The 17400-nt window shown below is 55.9% G+C and overlaps 1 protein-coding gene and 1 non-coding gene across 13 annotated transcripts; one reads left to right on the forward strand and one right to left on the reverse strand.

Moving 5' to 3' along the window:
• The first annotated feature begins 2801 nt into the window (after positions 1 to 2801).
• Positions 2802 to 16965, forward strand: NT5M (5',3'-nucleotidase, mitochondrial). 12 transcript variants are annotated; one of them, XM_057536859.1, is made up of 7 exons: positions 2802 to 3276; positions 3544 to 3597; positions 4304 to 4507; positions 6540 to 6640; positions 11429 to 11489; positions 14957 to 15071; positions 15168 to 15527. In XM_057536859.1, the coding sequence occupies exons 1-7, from the start codon at positions 3010 to 3012 to the stop codon at positions 15287 to 15289; spliced, it is 924 nt and encodes a 307-aa protein (XP_057392842.1). In that variant the 5' UTR covers positions 2802 to 3009; the 3' UTR covers positions 15290 to 15527. The 12 variants fall into 12 exon arrangements, with proteins under 12 accessions (XP_057392842.1, XP_057392846.1, XP_057392838.1 ...); XM_057536863.1 differs by having other exon boundaries at positions 2806 to 3276; positions 15157 to 15294; XM_057536855.1 differs by lacking the exon at positions 15168 to 15527 and adding an exon at positions 16336 to 16965 and having other exon boundaries at positions 2808 to 3276; positions 14957 to 15096.
• On the reverse strand, positions 9163 to 9235 carry TRNAG-ACC (transfer RNA glycine (anticodon ACC)). Its single transcript has one exon. It is a non-coding gene; the product is annotated as a tRNA-Gly (tRNA).
• Positions 16966 to 17400: the final 435 nt, after the last annotated feature.

Here is a 17400-nt window from a genome sequence, read left to right on the forward strand (position 1 = left end):
GCAAGTTCCTTGGCTGTCCTCTGCCTTGTTTCCCCATCTGTACAATTCTCACGATAAACCACGTAAAATACTTATGGTTGGAGGGGAGTGGTGTGAGGTGGGGCTGCAGGACAGACAGGGACCACGTCAAGTAAGCTGTGTTAAAGACACTGGACTTTTCCCGGAAAGATTGGGACGCCACGGAGAGTTTGATGCAAGAGAGTGGCATGATCAGACTTGCACTTAGAAAAGACTGTCTGGCTTTACATGGATAACCTCAGAGAATCATTTAGGAAGCTATTGCAGTAGTCAGTCGATATGAAATACAATAGTAAAAATTGTACCTTGAAATAGAGATGGAAATAAATTGATGTATTTGGGACAAGTAAAGATGAATGACTTTAACACTTGTACTCTAGGATGGAGCTGTCCCTGAATGCTGTATGGCAACATTTGGTCCTCAAACAGAAGACAGATATTTTGAATTATAGGACACATTTCCATGGATGTACATGGATTTTAATAAAAGCTAAATGTTGTGAGAAGTTAAGCACTACAATAATTCAAAATAGCCACAGCTACTAGTCATACTTTAAATTTTGTTGCCTGTTTAGATTGTGGCATCTGTTCTCAAAGTGTGGTTCCTCAGCCCGCAGCATCAGCGTCACCTGGGAACTTCTTAGAAATGCAAATTCTTGGACTCCACTTTAGACTTACTACAAACTCTGAGGGTGGTGCCCTGCAGTCTGAGTTTAACAAGCCCTGAAGGTAACCTTGATGCACACTAAAGTTTGAGAACACCTGGATTGTGGCAAAGAGGAGCCAGGAATCAAATCACACTCATTTCAAAACTTCTAAGAGGCATCCCACCCTTCTCTCTTCCTCTCAAGAGTGAAATGACTGAAGGAGATGTGGTTAGAGGGATAACCTTGGATATATTCTAACTTTTTTTTAAAGCTAGTCATGTGTAAAATCCAGCAATTACTTAAGTTTATTTTTTAACTTTTTTTTATAAATCTATTTTATTTATAAATTATTTATTTTTGGCTGTATTGGGTCTTTGTTGCTGTGCGCAGGCTTTCTCTAGTTGTGGCGAGCGGGGGCAACTCTTTGTTGCGTTGCGTGGGCTTCTCATTGCAGTGGCTTCTCTTGGTGCGGAGCAGGGGCTCTAGGCACGCGCGCTCAGTAGTTGTGGCTCGGGGGCTCTGGAGGACAGGTTCAGTAGCTGTGGCGCACGGGCTTAGTTGTGGGATCTTAGATGTGGGATCTTCCTGGCCCAGGGCTCGAACCCATGTCCCCTGCATTGGCAGGTGGATTTTTAACCACTGCGCCACCCGCGAAGTCCTCAGCAATTACTTGAGACACACCTTACAACAAACAGCCACAGCAGTGAGTGGAGATACCACATTTAACTATCTGTTTTTCATTCTTTGAATACACATTTACTTTGTCTCTGATATGTGTCCAGCCCTGTGCCAGATGCCAGGTGTATATCTGTCATCAAGACAAAGTTCTTGCGGCAATGAAGCTCTGGCTGTAGGAGTTACACACAAAGCAAGCAAATAAAATACTTTCAGAGAGTCAGTACCTGTTATGAAGAAAATGAAACATGGTCATGGGGTAGAGGAAGGTCAGGAAATGCTTCCAAGATGTGAAGGGTGAGAAGGAGCCAATGAAAAGGCATCTGGGAGCGGAGAGTTTCAGGGAGAGGAACAAATGTATGCCAAGATCTTTTTTTTTTTTTTTTAAGTATTTATCTCACACTTAGAAGTCCCCTCTTTCCATATTTACAATGCTCAAATTTAATCTCCTAATCTTTTTTTAAAATTAATTAATTAATTAATTAATTAATTTATGGCTGTGTTGTGTCTTTTCTGTGCGAGGGCTTTCTCCAGTTGCAGCAAGTGGGGGCCACTCTTCATCGCGGTGCGCGGGCCTCTCATCATCGCGGCCTCTCTTGTTGGGGAGCACAGACTCCAGACGCGCAGGCTCAGCAATTGTGGCTCACGGGCCCAGCTGCTCCGCGGCACGTGGGATTCTCCCAGACCAGGGCTCGAACCCGTGCCCCCTCCACTGGCAGGCAGATTCTCAACCACTGTGCCACCAGGGAAGCCCCGTATGCCAAGATCTTAAGACCCAAATAAGCTTGGTGTGTTTCTGGAAAAGACAGAATGCTAGTGTGTCTTAGAGGAAAGTGGGTGAGGAGGGTCCTGCTGTGTCTCTGTTGGATACTGCTTGCCTATAACAACAGTAATAGTCTCTTATTCATTCAAATTGACAAAGATTTTAAAGCCAGAAGAAAAAAAAAAGCCACCTTTAACAGGGTACATAACAATATTTATTTTAGATTCATTTGAAAGTCACCGGTTTTATTAAGGCTTCGTGATATTTGCACGGCGTTAATTGCTCTTCTAACAGCCTCTCCCCAGCCAGTCACTGTAAAGCAGGGTGTACATCACACTGTTTTGGTTCCTTCCTACTACTGTCACTCCCTTTAGTTCTTCTGCCTATTTTGTTGACTTATTTGCTTTGTGTCCCTCTCCCCTTCTAAGATGTGAGTTCCAGGGTAGCAGGACCTCGTCTACGTGGTCCACTGGGCGACGCTCTAGGGGCTCAGTAAACGACTCCGCGACACAGGCCTGCTCCATCCTCGTTGCGGCACTGGGAGGAGGGAGCCCAGGCGCAGGATCCCGGGAGAAGGTGCCAGTGGAGATCCGAGGACTGCGGACGCCCCGGGGACAGCCCAGCGCCCAGGGCTGTCCTTCAGGCCACGCCCCTCGGGCCCGCCTCCGCCAGCGCGGGTCCCTTTAAGGGCGGCGAGGCCGCAGCCTCGCTCTGGGGCTTGAGCCTGCGCGCTCGTGCCCCGCGCGCCCCACGCGCCCCGAGCCCCGCGCGCCCCACGCATCCCGCGCGTCCCCGGCCCCGCGCGCGCTCCCCGCATCCCGCGCCCCCGACGTCCGCTCCCCTGTCCGCAGTGTCTCCTCCCGCGGACATGGCCCCGGTGTTGGCGGCGAGCGCCCGCCAGGGGCCATGATCCGGCTGCGCGGCTGGTGCGCGCGGAGGCCCCGCGGCGCAGCGGTGCCTGCGGGGCCCGCTGGGCTGCGCTGGGCGTCGGGCGGGCCTGCCGGCCGCGCCCTGCGGGTGCTGGTGGACATGGACGGCGTGCTGGCCGACTTCGAGGGCGGCTTCCTCAGGAAGTTCCGCGCGCGCTTCCCCGACCAGCCCTTCATCGCGCTGGAGGACCGGCGCGGCTTCTGGGTGTCGGAGCAGTACGACCGCCTGCAGCCCGGGCTGAGCGTGAGCACCCCCGCCCCGGGCGCGCGTGGCCCTGGGAGTCGCCCCCCGCAGCACCGGGTCCTAGGGGCCTCTGCGTTCGAGAGCTCTTGGCTGTCATCGAGGGCTTCTCAAAATTCAGGAGCACATAAAGCGTAATATACCTAACTCCCCATCTTCAACTGACTTTTAAATTTTAGCCTCAAGTCACATTCCCGTTTCTTCCTCTACCTGAATTTGATGAGCATCTTTACCATCCATTCTTTTTTTCCCTTGTCCACCAAAGCGTAGTTCCCAGTAGCACTGAGGTTGCGAGTCTTCCTGGACGGCACACAGGGAGTCACGGTGGGTCCGGATCTACTCCTTGGCTTATCCCCTGCCCCAGCCCGCCCAGCTGAGCACCTGAGCTCCGACACCAGGAACGTTCTTAGATCGCTTGGTTTGTCCATTTAAACTACTTGGTGAAAGGAACGGGATCTTGCCATGGACCAACTTAGAGACCCAATGTTTTCTGCTGTCCCTCAACTGGCCACCTAAGGCGGCTGCCAGGGGGAGTTGATGATGATTTTAGGACCTATTTTGTAACCCCAGATTGCCTGCCTTCCCTCCTCTGTGAGGCAGACATTATTTTCTCCCTTGTGAGGTGAGGAAACCTGTCCCATGTCACAGCCAAGAAGGGTCAGCCTGGATCTGAGCTGTCTGTCTGATTGCCAAGGTCATTCAGTCCTGTCCTCTGTCCTCCTCTAACAAGTGCCAGTTCTTTGATTTACAAAAGGCATCTCAACAGTCATTTGGTTTGTGGAGGGGTGGGTGTTAAAAAGGAAATCAAGCGCCATTTCTTTTCATTAACACCAGGCGCTTCAGAAGGCAACTTTCCCCCGAGGCTGGGGTGCTGACCTCTCCCACTCCTGCTACCTAATGAAGAACTTTAAACCGGAGAAAATGCCCTAGTAATTTTTGCAGGCCCAGTAATGTTCTCCCCTGCCCTGTGTGTGTGTTCATTCATAGACGGCACTCAGCGTTGCCGTCCGGGTTCTTCCTTTCCTCCCAGGACCGTGTTACTGTGATGCCACCAAGCCTGTTACTGAAATGGAAGTCCGTGTGCCCGATGCACAGTGAGGCCAAACGATACCAAAACGTCAGAGTCTGGAACAGAGAAAGGTCTACTGCAGGGCCATGCAAGGAGATGGATGGCTCATGCCTTAAAAACCCCAAACTTCCCAAAAGCTTTCAGCAAAGCCCTTTTCTAGGAAAGGTGAGGGAGGGGCGTGGTTAGTTGGTGCAAACTTCTTGGTGTTAGATCCTTTGTTCTTGAGGTCAGGTCATGGTCAGGTAATGATGTTCCTGTAAATCTCCACCGAGCAAATGTTATTCTCTGTTCTGACAAGAAAGGGCAAGGTCTTACGGCACAATTTTCACCCTCGAAGGTCCAGGTCCTGGCTAAGAGGGAGGGGGTCTCTGCGGGGGCCGGTCACCCTTCCCCGGAGCGTTCGTCCAGCACCAGGTCTGGGTCCTCCAGTGCCCAGGCCTGGCTGAAGAGGCGGGTCTCAGCTGGCGGCTCCCTCAGGTCCAGGTCCCGCAGACTGCCACTGCCATTAGGTCGCCCACCCCCCGGCTCTCCAAGGACAGTGGCTCTTCTAGTCCGTCGTGCCAGTGTGCAGACTCCGGGTCTAAGGGAATGCGCCACTGTCTTCCAAGAACAAGGCCCGGGAGCAGAACTCCTCGGGCACCAAGGAGGGGTGCTCTGAGAGCTCACCGTGCACTGCTGCTCCTGGGAACATTGCAGGCAATGGGGCTTTAATAGACGCACACGTGACCTTTATCCCCGGGCCCAGCTCACGGCAGGGCCTCCCTGGTCTCCCCTTGGCGGAGGTGGCCCAGCACCTGCGTTAAAACCTCCCTGTTGAGCACTGGGCTTCCACACGGAGGCATCCCTGCTTTACAAAACGTGGGTCTTTCTGTGTTTCCTTTGAGCCTCGCTTGCCGAGGGGTGAGCAGGGCAGAGGGGAAGGCATAGCTCATTTTCACTGACTTAGAATCTTACACTGTTAGGGCAGTTGAACGGGCCTCAGAGAAAGGAAGTCCCTTGACCAGGGTTTCAAGGAAAGCTGAGGGGGAGGGAGGTAAGCTGGGGTGCTGAGGGGAAATGGTTAGCCCTGGGCCACAGCCTGCTTTCCACCACTCACACTGCTTCCCTTTGAGTCAGAAGCCCCACGTTCAAGTTCTGACAGTATCACCCTGAAGTGGCCTTGAAAAAAAGCTTCAGTGAAGCCCAGTTTCCTCATTTGTAAATTGGGGATGGCAGCTCTTGCCGCTTGTGGGATGTGAGGCTCAGACAAGAGAGGGCATATATTAGCCATAAGCACTGATTTGCTTAAGCCCATGTAGTTGACAACAGTATTGCCCGTGTGACCTCCGTGTGCTCCCCGTATGTCGCCGTGGTGGCATTTGTTCTGGGCAGTGGGGCTTCTGACGGCGGGTGGGGGGCGCTTCCTGCATTGCACACATGGGACATGGTTTCCTGCTTCTCAGAGGCTGGGGGTTGTCACTTTCCCCTTGTCCTGGCCCTGGAAGGGGGTGACATACTGCAGACTTGAATTTGGCCAGCAGCATAAGATGGACACTCCTAGCCGGGCGGTTGGGAGCTACCGTTTTGCTGTGTGACATTAAGTCAATCCCTTCCCCATTCTGAGCCTCGGTTTTCTCACAGGTGAAATGAGGGTCTGGATTGGGGGCTTTTAAAAACAGCAGAATAGTTGTGTGTGTGTGTGTGTGTGTGTGTGTGTGTGTGTGTGTTTTAAGGAAGTATTTTATTGGCATCCCAATGCGTAGCTCAGATAAAGAGCTGTTCTGCTGATGTGGTGCGGAGCCTGGAGCTCTGCCCGCGCCCCCATCCCTCGTGGCACGGCGGTGCTCGGAAGGGCCTGAGCTCCTCCAGCTGTTGAAAGTGAGATTCCAGCGCCGTGGCAGGACCCAGCCCACCCTCGCTGCCTCCGGGGGGCCTCTGGCCTTTAGAATCAGGCAAACGTGTGGTTCCTGGGGGCCGGCCTTCTGTCCCCGCCAACTCCAGCAGGGCCTGCAGCAGCGCTGGCTTCAGAGTCCACAGCCCCAGCACCGTAGCTGGTCCCTGTTGGATCCTCGCAGAAGCTGGATCCCTCCTGCAAAGGGGCCGGAACACACGCCAGTGCCAGCTCCCACCCGTCCTCCGCCAGGCGCTGCGTCCTCGGGGTGTGGGCAGGCGGGGTGCTGAGGACCCCGGGCGTCACCTGCCCTTCTCCCCTTCTCAGGAGAAGGCCATCAGCATCTGGGAGTCGGAGAACTTCTTCTTTGACCTCGAGCCTCTGCCAGGCGCTGTGGAGGCAGTGAAACAGATGGCCAACCTGGAGAGGTGAGTTCGTCTCGGCCCAGGGTCCGCGTGCCTTCCCGTATCACGTCACCTCTGCTCCCCGTTCGTCGCCCTGCACGGGCCTGCGCGGTCCATCCTCACGGGGCGAGTCTGTAGGCTGTTAAGATGCTTCCATCCAGCAACTTGGGAGAATGTCGAGTCTAATTTGATGGGGTTCGCTGGGTGTTCAGGGTTCACTTATTCAGCAAATATCTGAGAACTGACTGTTAGACGCCCCTGGGCACCAGCGGGTCACAGGCGAACAGAGCGCATTCCCTGCTCTCCCGGAGCTACCGTCCAGCCAGAGAGCGGGTGTTAAATAGAGCATCCCACCCGGGAAGACAGCCACGACCTGGGATCAGTGCTGAACACAGAGAGCCAGGTGTGTGGAGGGGTACGATGGGGAGACCTGGGAGGTGGGATGGGGGAAGCGGCAGCAAGAGGATGAGGGAGACGTCTGCCTGGCCCTGTGAGCTGAGGCCCCCGCCCCGGAAGCAGTGCCCACCGCCCATCGAAACCCGGCGGCGCTTACCGTGCTCCCCTGAGGACCTTAGAAAACAATAGCCTGATTGAGGTACAATTCACACACCCTACACCCACATGGTTTTTAGCGGGTTCACAGAGATGTCCAGACATCACCATCGTCAACTTCAGCACATTAACAGTCACTGCCCATTCCGGCTCTCTGCCCTCAGCCCTCGGCAGCTGCAGTTGGCTTGCTGTCTCTGGATTTGCCTATTCTGGACGTTTCAGATACGTTTCCTACGATACCTTGCCTTCTGGGACTGGCTTCTCTCACTCAGTATGGTGTTTCCGGGTTCATGTGTGTCGCAAAGTGAATCAGCACTTCATCCCTTTTCACTGCTGAGTGATCCTCCGTTGTGTGGATATGCTACGTTCTGTCCTTCCGTTCCTTAGCTGATAGATCTTGGGTGTTTCTTCTTTTTAGATACGAAGACTAACACTGCTGTGAACATTCATGTACAAGGTTTTTTGTGGTCACATGTTTTCATTTCTCTTAGATGTGTACCAAGGAGTGGAACTGCGGGGTCATATGCTGAATCCAAACTACTTTCAAAGCAGCTGCACCATTTTACATTCCCAGTAGCAATGTCTGAGGGGTCCAACTTCTCGTCCCCAGCACTTGCTATGGTCTTTTTGATTTCAGCCATCCTAGTGGGTGTGAAGTGGTATCTCACTGTGGTTTTAATTTGCATTTCTCTGAAGACTAATGATGTTGAGCATTTTTGGTGTGCATATTAGCTATTTGTGTATCTTTTTTGGATAAATGGTTATTCAGATCCTTTGCTAATTTTTTTTTCAATTTATTTGTCTTTTTTTGTTATTGTTAACTCATAAGACTGCTGTATATATTCTGGATAACAAGTGCCTTGTGAGATATATGACTTGCAGATATGTTCTCTCGTTCTGTGGATTGTTGTTTTAGTTTCTGGGTGGTGTCCTTTGAAACCCGAAGTTTTTATTTTGATATAGTTCAATTTATTTATTTTTTTTCTTTTGTCGTTTGTGTTTTTGGTGCCGTATCTAAGGATCCTTTGCCTAATCCAAGGTCACAAAGATTTGTCTCCTATGTTTTCTTCTAAGAGTTTTATAGTTTAAGCTCTTCTATTTAGGTCTTTGATCCATTTTAAGTTAATCTTTGCATATGGTGTGAGGAAGGGGGTCCCACTTCCTTCTTTGTCATGTGGAAAATCCAGCTGTCCCAGAACCATTTGTTGAAAAGACTCTTCTTTCCTCCGTTGAATGGTCTTGGCTTCCTTGTTAAAAGTTAATTGGCCACAGATGTTAGGATTTCCTTCTAGGCTTGTATAACTTTTATTGCTCACAGTTTTGCTTGAATTGAGCAAGCACGCTGACAAATCAAACATAAGGTACGATTTGGCTTTCACTGTGCCATGTAACTGCCTTCACGCATTGTCCGCTTTCAGAGTTCTGACGTGATGAATAGACATCAGGGAAACACAGAATGCTTAGAGTTTGGGTTGACCTGTAGGCTGGTTTGGTTGGTAATTTATCTTTAGACTTGAGTCCAGGCCCTGCAGAGTAGTGTATTCTACTCTGGTCTACGATTTGAAGCTGATTTACACCAGAATAATGTACTATAACTTCTTCCACCTGTAGCAAGAGCCCGGCGAGGCAAAGAATGTGTATTTTTGCACCGAAGCTTTTAAAAGCTCTGTTCTTTTCTGGATCCGCATTTCCTGGACCACATTCACCAACTGTATTCTGGGGAGCTGGATTGCACGGTGGTTAAGTCTCAGTCTGAACCGGAGTTAGACCGCTTCTCCAGAATCGAACCCTCAGCAAGTTTCTAAACTTTCAGTTTCTTCATCTGTAAAATGCGTGCAGTGTAAATGTTAGCTGCCGCTGTTACTATTCTGCAGGACTTAATAGGTGTGCAACAGAAGGGTGTTCTTTTTTTTTTTAATATTTATTTATGTATTATTTATTTATTTATTTATTTTGGCTGCACCGGGTCTTAGTTGCAGCATGTGGGATCTTAGTTCCCTGACCAGGGATCGAACCCGGGCCCCCTGCATTGGTAGTGTGGAGTCTTAACCACTGGACCACCAGGGAAGTTCCAAGAAGAGTGTTCTTTGACAAGAGCAGCGTGGGAAACATCGATGAGAGGTGTCTTTCCTGTGGGACTTCTCAGAGCTTTTAGTTTGTGGACGTGCATTGAGATTCTTCAGGGGGCAGCAGAGGAGGCAGCTTTCTTTATTTTCTTTTTTTAATTTGTTTTTATTTTTGGCTGCACTGGGTCTTTGTTGCTGTGCACGGGCTTTCTCTAGTTGCGGCGAGTGGGTGCTACTCTTTGTTGCAGTGCGCGGGCTTCTCATTGCGGTAGCTTTTGGCGAGCACAGGCTCTAGGCGCGTGGGCTTCAGTACTTGTGGCGCATGGGCTCAGTAGTTGTGGCTCACGGACTTAGTTGCTCCGCGGCATGTGGGATCTTCCCGGATCAGGGCTCGAACCCGTGTCCCCTGCATTGGCAGGTGGATTCCTAACCACTGCACCACCAGGGAAGTCCCAAGGAGGCAGCTTTCTTCTCGTGGGTTCTGGCCTGGAACACTTTTTCACAGCTGCCCTATTAACACGTTTGCAGAAATTCCAGTCTGGGATGTCCAGGTTGAGACCACACCACTGGTCCTTTACTTCCACTTTGGCTCTTAGCTGGGTGGACGATTCTGATGGTCAGTCCATGCCCAGAGCTTGGACTGAGAGAGGGGTCTAGTGGATGGCTAATCAAGTGGATGGCTTTGTGTCTTGTGCTTTGTGCAGGAAATAAGCAAGGTGACGTGTTAGAGGTCACTGGGGAGGGGCTACTTCAGGTGCAGATGCTTCTCCAAGGGGGTGATATCTGATGTCAGACCTGCAGGATCGGAATGAATAGTGAAGGGCAGTGGGGAGCAAGGGTACAGGCCCTGGGAGGGGAAGGGGTTTGCTGACTTGGGTAGCAAAGGAGACCAGGAGGTTTCCTCACTGAGGTTTCAGTGAGTGTGGGGCAGGTGGGATGTGGAGGAAGAGGTTGAAGAGAGAAGGGTGTCATCTAACTTAGGTTTTAAAAACATGGGCTCGGGCGCTGAGTTTGGCATTTCCTGGGCATTTCTCCAAAGAAGAGCTACAGATGGCAACTCAGTGCGTGAAAGTTTGCCTCAGCGTCATTCGTCCTTAGGGAAATAAGTCAGAACCACAGTTAAAAGCCGCTCTGCACCATTAGAATGACTGTCGTAAAAAAGATGGACGATCGTGGGTGTAGCCAAGGATGGAGAGAGCTTGGAATCCTTATCACTGGTGGTGGGATTGTAACCGGTGCAGCTGCCTTGGAAACTGCATCCTCAGGATGTTGGATACAGAGCCGCCTGTAACCCAGCAGTCGCACCCGAGAGAAACGAAGACACAGGTCCACACGGACCCTGCGCTCGGGCGTCCCCAGCGCCACAGTTCCTGGGTGGAAGCGGCCCCACTGTCCATCCGCGGTAGCGTGTAAACAGAACGTGGAGCATGTGTACAAGGGACATTACTGGGCAGTCAAAAGGCCCACAGTTCCAGTGCCCTTGAAAACATGACCCTAAATGAAAGAAGCCAGTCACAGAGACCATGTACTGTGGGGTTCTGTTAACATGAGATGTCCAGAACAGGCAAATCCACGGAGACAGGAAGCAGGTGGAGACCCAGGCTAGGCCTCTCGGGACTGCTTTCCAGGGATCCCATCTCCCGTGGGCTTGGCCCCGTGAGACAGTGGGTGCCGCTCCGGGGGCAGGGGCCAGCTCGATGAGGACTGGGGACCAGCTGGCACTGTTGGCGGGCTCCGGGCCCGGGGCCACGGGAGGGGCTGGTGCGGCACAGACCGCGAGGGCCCACCAGGGTCCACAGGAGTGTGCGAAGCCCCAGCCGCCCGGCCGCACCCTTGACCTAGAGACTCCGGCTCGGCTCGTAGGTTTCCTGGCTCTGCGCCGCGTGAGGCCCTGACGTACGTCCCTTGAGTAGCTGGCTCTGGTCCTGTAACGCCTTCCTCGCTGGCTGGTACTCGCCGTTTCTCGGCATTTCCTGTTACGTCCCGGGGACGGCCGCTCCTCAGCTCTGCCAACCTGCGTGGCCGGCTGCACGGGGCTGCCCTGTGGTTTGCCCGGCCCTGAGCTGGTGTTGGGCCAGGGCTGGGGTCACACGCGGCGGCCGGGGCCGGGGGGACAGGGCATCGCGGGCCATCAGGGGCCGGGCTCGGGCAGGGGGACGCCGGCGCCCAGCCTCACCCTGCTCCTCTCCCCTAGCACCGATGTCTTCATCTGCACCAGCCCCATCAAGATGTACAAGTACTGTCCCTTCGAGAAGGTAAGACGCCTGCGGTTGGGCCTCTTCTCGCTTTGCCCCGTGTCCCAGGGAAGCGCTTGGACCCACACCCGTGGCCGCCGCCTGCCGGGGCCATCCGCCCGTCCAGCCTCCCGGGTCTGGGCCAGGGCCTCCTCCCAGCAGAGTCTGAAATTCTGCTGCGCCCTCTGGGTGGACCTGGCGAGGCGCCAGGTTCTGTGGGAAGGTGACCGTCCCCGTCGGGGCAGCATTGACGTGAAGGATGGGACGAGGAGAGGATGTGGGTCGGGGAGGGGCTGGAGGCCACCCAAAGCAAGTATTTGGGCACGAAAAGCCTCACAAAGGTGACACAGTGAAACTGCACTTTGCTACATACTCACTTCGTCATCTTTATTGAAAATAGGTAGAATTACATAAAACTGAGACTTCTCTGGAGATTCGGAACTTGCAGGGTTGCCAAACCCCGAGGGATGGTCTGTTCCCCGGGGGTGGGTTCACACCAGAGGTGGGCCCAGGGCTGCTCCTGCCCCGAGGAAGCCGAGGAGCTTCCCAGGTCTGGGAAGGTGGGGCTCGGGGCCCAGAGCCCCTGCTCGGGGGCCGACCTCGGCAGGGGTGCAGCGTGTCCTCTCGGGACCTCTCCTCGCCCGGCTCCACGTGAGAAGCAAACACACACGGTCAGCCAACGTTCGGCGCCTCCTGCGCGTCACACGGAAGGGATGCACCCTCGTCGGGGTGTCGCGGGCGCTCCACTGTGTGCCTCGTCCTCAGGACGCCCCTCGACCCGCCAAGACCGTGAGTGCAGCTCACCTCGGGGGCGAGTGCCTCGGCTTGGTCAGCGGGGCGGGGCTTGGGCCTGGAGGCGTGTCCAGTCCCCAGCAGAGCAGTGAACTGGAGGCTCAGTGTCCCCTGCACGCTGGCTAGAAGTGGGCATTGCCCGGCCCCTCGCGAGACCCCCGGCAGAAACTCTGGGAGTAGCCGGTGTGTTTCCACAAGCCCCCAGGTGCGCCGTGTTTGAGAGCCGCTGGGCTGGGGCAGCTGTTTCAGCCAGGGCTGCGGTGGAGGCGGGGCTGGCTGTCCGGCCCTCGCGGTCCTCGTCCCTCCCCCGGGGTTCAAGTGTCATCTCTACGCCGGCCATCCCGCCCGTGCAGCCTCAGCCCAGCACTCCCCTCTGAGCTCCAGATGGCTCCGACCTGCCGTGTCTGTCCCCGGGGTGCCGACGTCCCTGTCCCACGTCCGCCCCTCCCTCCGAGGCTGGAAGCACCACCCTTCGTACCCCTCTGTACCTCAGCAAGCCCGCTTCCTGCTGAGGCTGTTTCTCAAGCACACCTCTGTCTCCGTGGCCATCTGGGGAGAAATGCTGACATAGCCTCCGCAGCTGCCCGCGCATTTCAGCTCCACACGCACACCCCTGGGGGTGCGGGACATGTCCCGCTGGCCCTACTTTAAAGCCTTTAGTTGTCTCTGCAGCAGCTGTGTCACCAAATGCCGCTCTTCCCTGAGGCCGTGGAAAGACCTCCTCCCTCGAAAGTCCGTCTAGTAACTCTTTTGCTGCATGTGGTTCGGATTCGGTTTGGGTCGTCTTGACAGATTCTGGTTCGGGAGTAACACCACCACTTTATCTCCGATGGCTCTGTGTTCACCAGGCCGAACTGTTTCCTGCCCAAGTGTCTTCAGGGACCAGAGTTACGATTGGGTGGAAAACGAGCCACCTTCCCTCCCCAGCCCAGCCCCCGCAGCGGTGCCCTCAGACCCTGGCCCCCACCCTGGCCGAGCCCGGGAGTCAGAGGAGAGCTCTGGGTCTCAGACCCCACACCCAGCTTCTCAGGGCCTCCGTCTCATAACCAGTGCAGTTGTGCTGATGCCTCCCTGGGTTGTAGGAAGGATGCAGAAGGCGGCATTTACCACCTTGCTAGCAGTAAACGTCACCCCCTGTGTCTTCTCTCTGGCCCCAAAGACCCCCACCCAGCACGAAAGAAAGAACCTCAGTGCACTTTTCTCAAACCAGAAAGCCTGGGCAGTTTCACGGTTGATTATTTTTTCTGCATTCTTGGATCCTGGAAAAATAAGTTAGGTGCAAAGTTGCCTATACAGTTTAATTAAAAACTACGTTTTGAAACGTGGTAAATATTTTTTTAAAAAAAGAAGGAAGGAAATTCTGCCAACTATAGATGTTTCTCTAACTTTCCTTGATTTCCCAGATTTTCTTTGATTAGCCATTACTTTTGCAATAAAAAAGTAAATGCTTTTTTGGTTGGCAGTCATTCTGCAAACATTTACCGTGCACCTGCTGCAACGCTAGGCATCTGGGGCTTAAAAAAGCCACCTCTTTGCTCTCGGGAGCTGAGGACAGTGTGGCAGGAAGAGAGACAGTCATCACTCTGTCACAGGCTCTGTGGTCACCCAGGGAGGAGGCCAGGGCAGGCTCCTGGGGAAAGTAAGAATTGGGTGCAGTCATGGAAACGAGAAGGCAAAGCCCTGGGAGGACAAGTTCTGAGTAGACAGGATGCGGCTGAGGAGAGACTCTCTGAGCTTCAGGGTATCTCAGTGGACACCCTCCAAACTGAAGAGCAGAGAGGGAGCAGAGCCTGCCTGCCCTCCTCCCCGTGGGCCTGGGGACACAGCTCCAATGGCTCCCCGGGGGCCTGGAACGCATTCCTGCGGGACGTCCGCGCCCTCCGTGGGGTGTGCCCTGCCCCCCACCCTCTGTCACCCCCTTGTTTTACCGCCTCAGAGCATTTGGGGTGCGCGGCTGTTGTGAGCCTTCAGTGCGGGGTGCGATGGGGCCCTCGGAGCAGCTGAGCCAGAACCGGAACCCCGGCCGCCCCACCTCCCCTGGCCACGCGGGGTTGCCGTGCCGCCGTCAGGGCCTCTCCTCCCAGCCGGAGGCCTGGGGTGTCCGCGCCCTGGCCCGGTGGACGGCCCAGGGGTCAGCTCGTCTGCTGTCAGTCCAGCTCGGTGTGGAGACTTAGCCTCGCGAAGCTGTTTTGTGAACCTGACGGCCCCCTGTTATCTTGTGATGGGGGAGTCTTCCCGAGAAGGTGGCCAGTGTGGTCATTTGCATGGGGTCCTCCATCTGCTGGGTAAGGTCACTCAGGAGCAGGGCGTCGGGGGAGCCCCCGGACACGCCCGCGCCCCCGGCACTGGTACCGCACACCCACCATCTGCTTGAGATCCTCTCCCGCTCCCGTCATGGGTCCAGTTCTCACGTGGCCTCCGGACGAAAATTCACCGGGTAGGACAGGAGGACGGCCGGTCTGTAAGGGGTTGTTTCGACACGCCTCGGAGCTCCGTCCCCCTTTCCTTGCCCTAGAGCCTCGCCGCAGGGGCCGGGGCGTCTGCTCGGAGCCACGATTCTGCTGCTCTGTAGCCAAGGGGCCGGGACGGTCCTGTTGTCCCCTGAGCGTGGCAGTCTCCCTGGGGGGGCCCCTCTTGCAGGAGAGCCGGCTGTGCCCCCTCACGGCTCCACCTCCCCCCGCCTGCTGTCGTTCCAGTACGCCTGGGTGGAGAAGCACTTCGGCCCTGACTTTCTGGAGCAGATGGTGCTGACCAGAGACAAGACCGTGGTCTCCGCCGACCTCCTCATAGACGACCGGGTGGACATCACAGGCAAGTGGCCTGCAGCGGGGGAGGGGTGAGTGTGGTGGCCTCACGGCCCCTGACCTGAGCGGCCCCCCCTCCCCTCACTCACCAGATACGTGTTAGGCGTCACATCCAGCCTTAAGCCGCGCGTGGAGCGAGACGAGATTCTTCTCCGCGTCCGGCCTTGGAAGGGGCCCCACTGGGAGTCAGGAAGAGTGGGTCCTGGCTCTGGGGTAACTCGCTGAGTGACCTTGAGTGAGTCCCTTTACACCTTGAAGCCTTGCCCTCGTACAAAATGAGGGCTGGACTCTGGCTTCCAAACGTTTGTTTTTAGCAACAGAACCCTCCCCTTTTTTTTCCCAGAAGTAATTTGGACTGAACCTCATGTGTTAAAGCAGAAAAGCAAAGCCTAATCTCTCTAGTTGAAGGTGGTTTGGGAGCTGTGTTTGTCCCTTTTGCTTATGGGTGACCCCCTCCCAAAAAATAAACAAACCTTGGATTTGCTTAGAAAGGAGAGGGGAAGCTTATTGGTTCATCAAACTGAAAATCTGGGGTAGGAGGGCTTCAGGCACGGCTGAATCTAGGAGCTCAAACAACCTCCGTCAGAATTTGGTTTCTTTATCTCCTGGTTCTGCTGTCCTCGCTGTGCCTGCATACCCTGGCAGACGCTCCCCTCCTGGTAGCCATCACTAGTTTCAGGGTTAAATTATTCTTTTGGACACCTCAGTGGGAAAATTCGAAATATTCCTTCCCTGATGAGTTTTGGAGCCGTCTTGGGAAACATGCCCATCTCTACCCCGGTCAGTGTCCAGAAGGTAGAATCCACAGGTGTGCCCACCACTGACCTCCCAGACCGCACGGTTTCCCTAGGACAGTCAGGGCACAGTGCAGGGGTGGGGGAGGCCATGACTTCGAGGGGCCCAGGGACCCACTCAGCTTCTGTGGGGGGCAGGGGAGAGGCCGTACCCAAAGGGCAGGTCACCACTGGCGGCGTCAGTGTGGACCCAAGGGACTGAAGCCTGCGGGGCTTGTGGGGCCCATAGTCAACAGCTGGTGACAGAGCTGGTCCGGGCAGCGCAGGATGGCTGGGCACAGGGGCGGGGAGGGCGGGCGTCTTGAGGCTCAGCCTCCAGCAGAGGCCGCGGCTGCATGGAGCGCCTGGTCACTGTTTGCCGAGCACCCGCTGTGGGCTCTGGGGCTGCGAGGGGGCCCGCGTCCAACCCCCCTGAGACAGGGCTGGTGCGATCGCCTGGGGCCCCGACGTGGGACTGAGGTGCTGCTTTCCCCCCAGGGGCCGAGCCGAACCCCCGCTGGGAGCACGTGCTCTTCACGGCCTGTCACAACCGGCACATGCGGCTGCAGCCCCCCGGCCGCAGGTTGCACTCATGGGCAGACGACTGGAGGGCCGTCCTGGACAGCAAGCGGCCCCGCTGAGCTGGCTGAGCCCCGGCCCCGCACGTTGCCCGGCCTGGCCTTACATGCACCTCGGGGCAAGCCTGGCCCAGGGCCCTGGACAGGACACAGGCAGCCAGGCCGACCTCAGGCCTCCGGTCAGGGAGGAGCCCGGGGCGTTGTTCAGAGGGGACAGTCCTCCCCTCCCTCAGGGAAGCCCCCTCCCCGGCCAGCAGCCACCTGGTCTGAGGGTGACGTAGGAGCAGGTGGGGACAACCGCCCCGCCCTGACCCACAGCCCCTGCTGCCTGGCACCCAGTGGGGTCTCCCCCGTGGACCTGCCCCGGATCCAGCAAACACGGTGCGAGTTCTGGGCCATGCCAGGCTCTGTGCCTGGGGTCCTCCCTGGGCCCCGCCTCTGACCGGCTAGAGGGCTCTGCCCCCCACCCCCCACTACCCCGCCCCGGGGGCCGAAGGCTTGGATGTTCGCTGAAGGCGTGAACAATAAATGCTGTTCTCTAGTCCCCGCCCCAAGGTCCTCCAGCATCTGGCCCCCGGGCGCCCAGCTGTCCCCCTGCACTGCTGAGAGCCTGGGTTGGGGGTGCAGCTTGGTGGGTCTGCCTCGCCACGGGGCCGCATGGTGCTGGGAGGGACGGGCCCTGACGGTGGCGCAGGTGGCAGCACTGGTGGCTGCGGTGTCCCCGGGTGGGAAGTGGCCCCGTAACCGGCCACGCACGGCCCGTGCTTTCTTGCCTGCTCCTGCCCCCGCCGTGCTCCCCACGACTGCCCTCCTGGGACCCCCTGGTTGTCCCCTGGGCCCCGGGGGTGGGTCGGGCCGGAGGAAGGGTGAGGAAAGCGGCCGGTGGGTCCCGACTGGAGGGTATCGGGGCTGCATCACGTGGGCTGGAGTTCCCTGGCCCGAGCAGGGTAGTGTCCAGAGGAGTCCTGGCCGCCCTGGCCTGTGG

This window comes from Balaenoptera acutorostrata, chromosome 20, assembly GCF_949987535.1.
Source record: "Balaenoptera acutorostrata chromosome 20, mBalAcu1.1, whole genome shotgun sequence".
NCBI classification, from domain to species: domain Eukaryota; kingdom Metazoa; phylum Chordata; class Mammalia; order Artiodactyla; family Balaenopteridae; genus Balaenoptera; species Balaenoptera acutorostrata.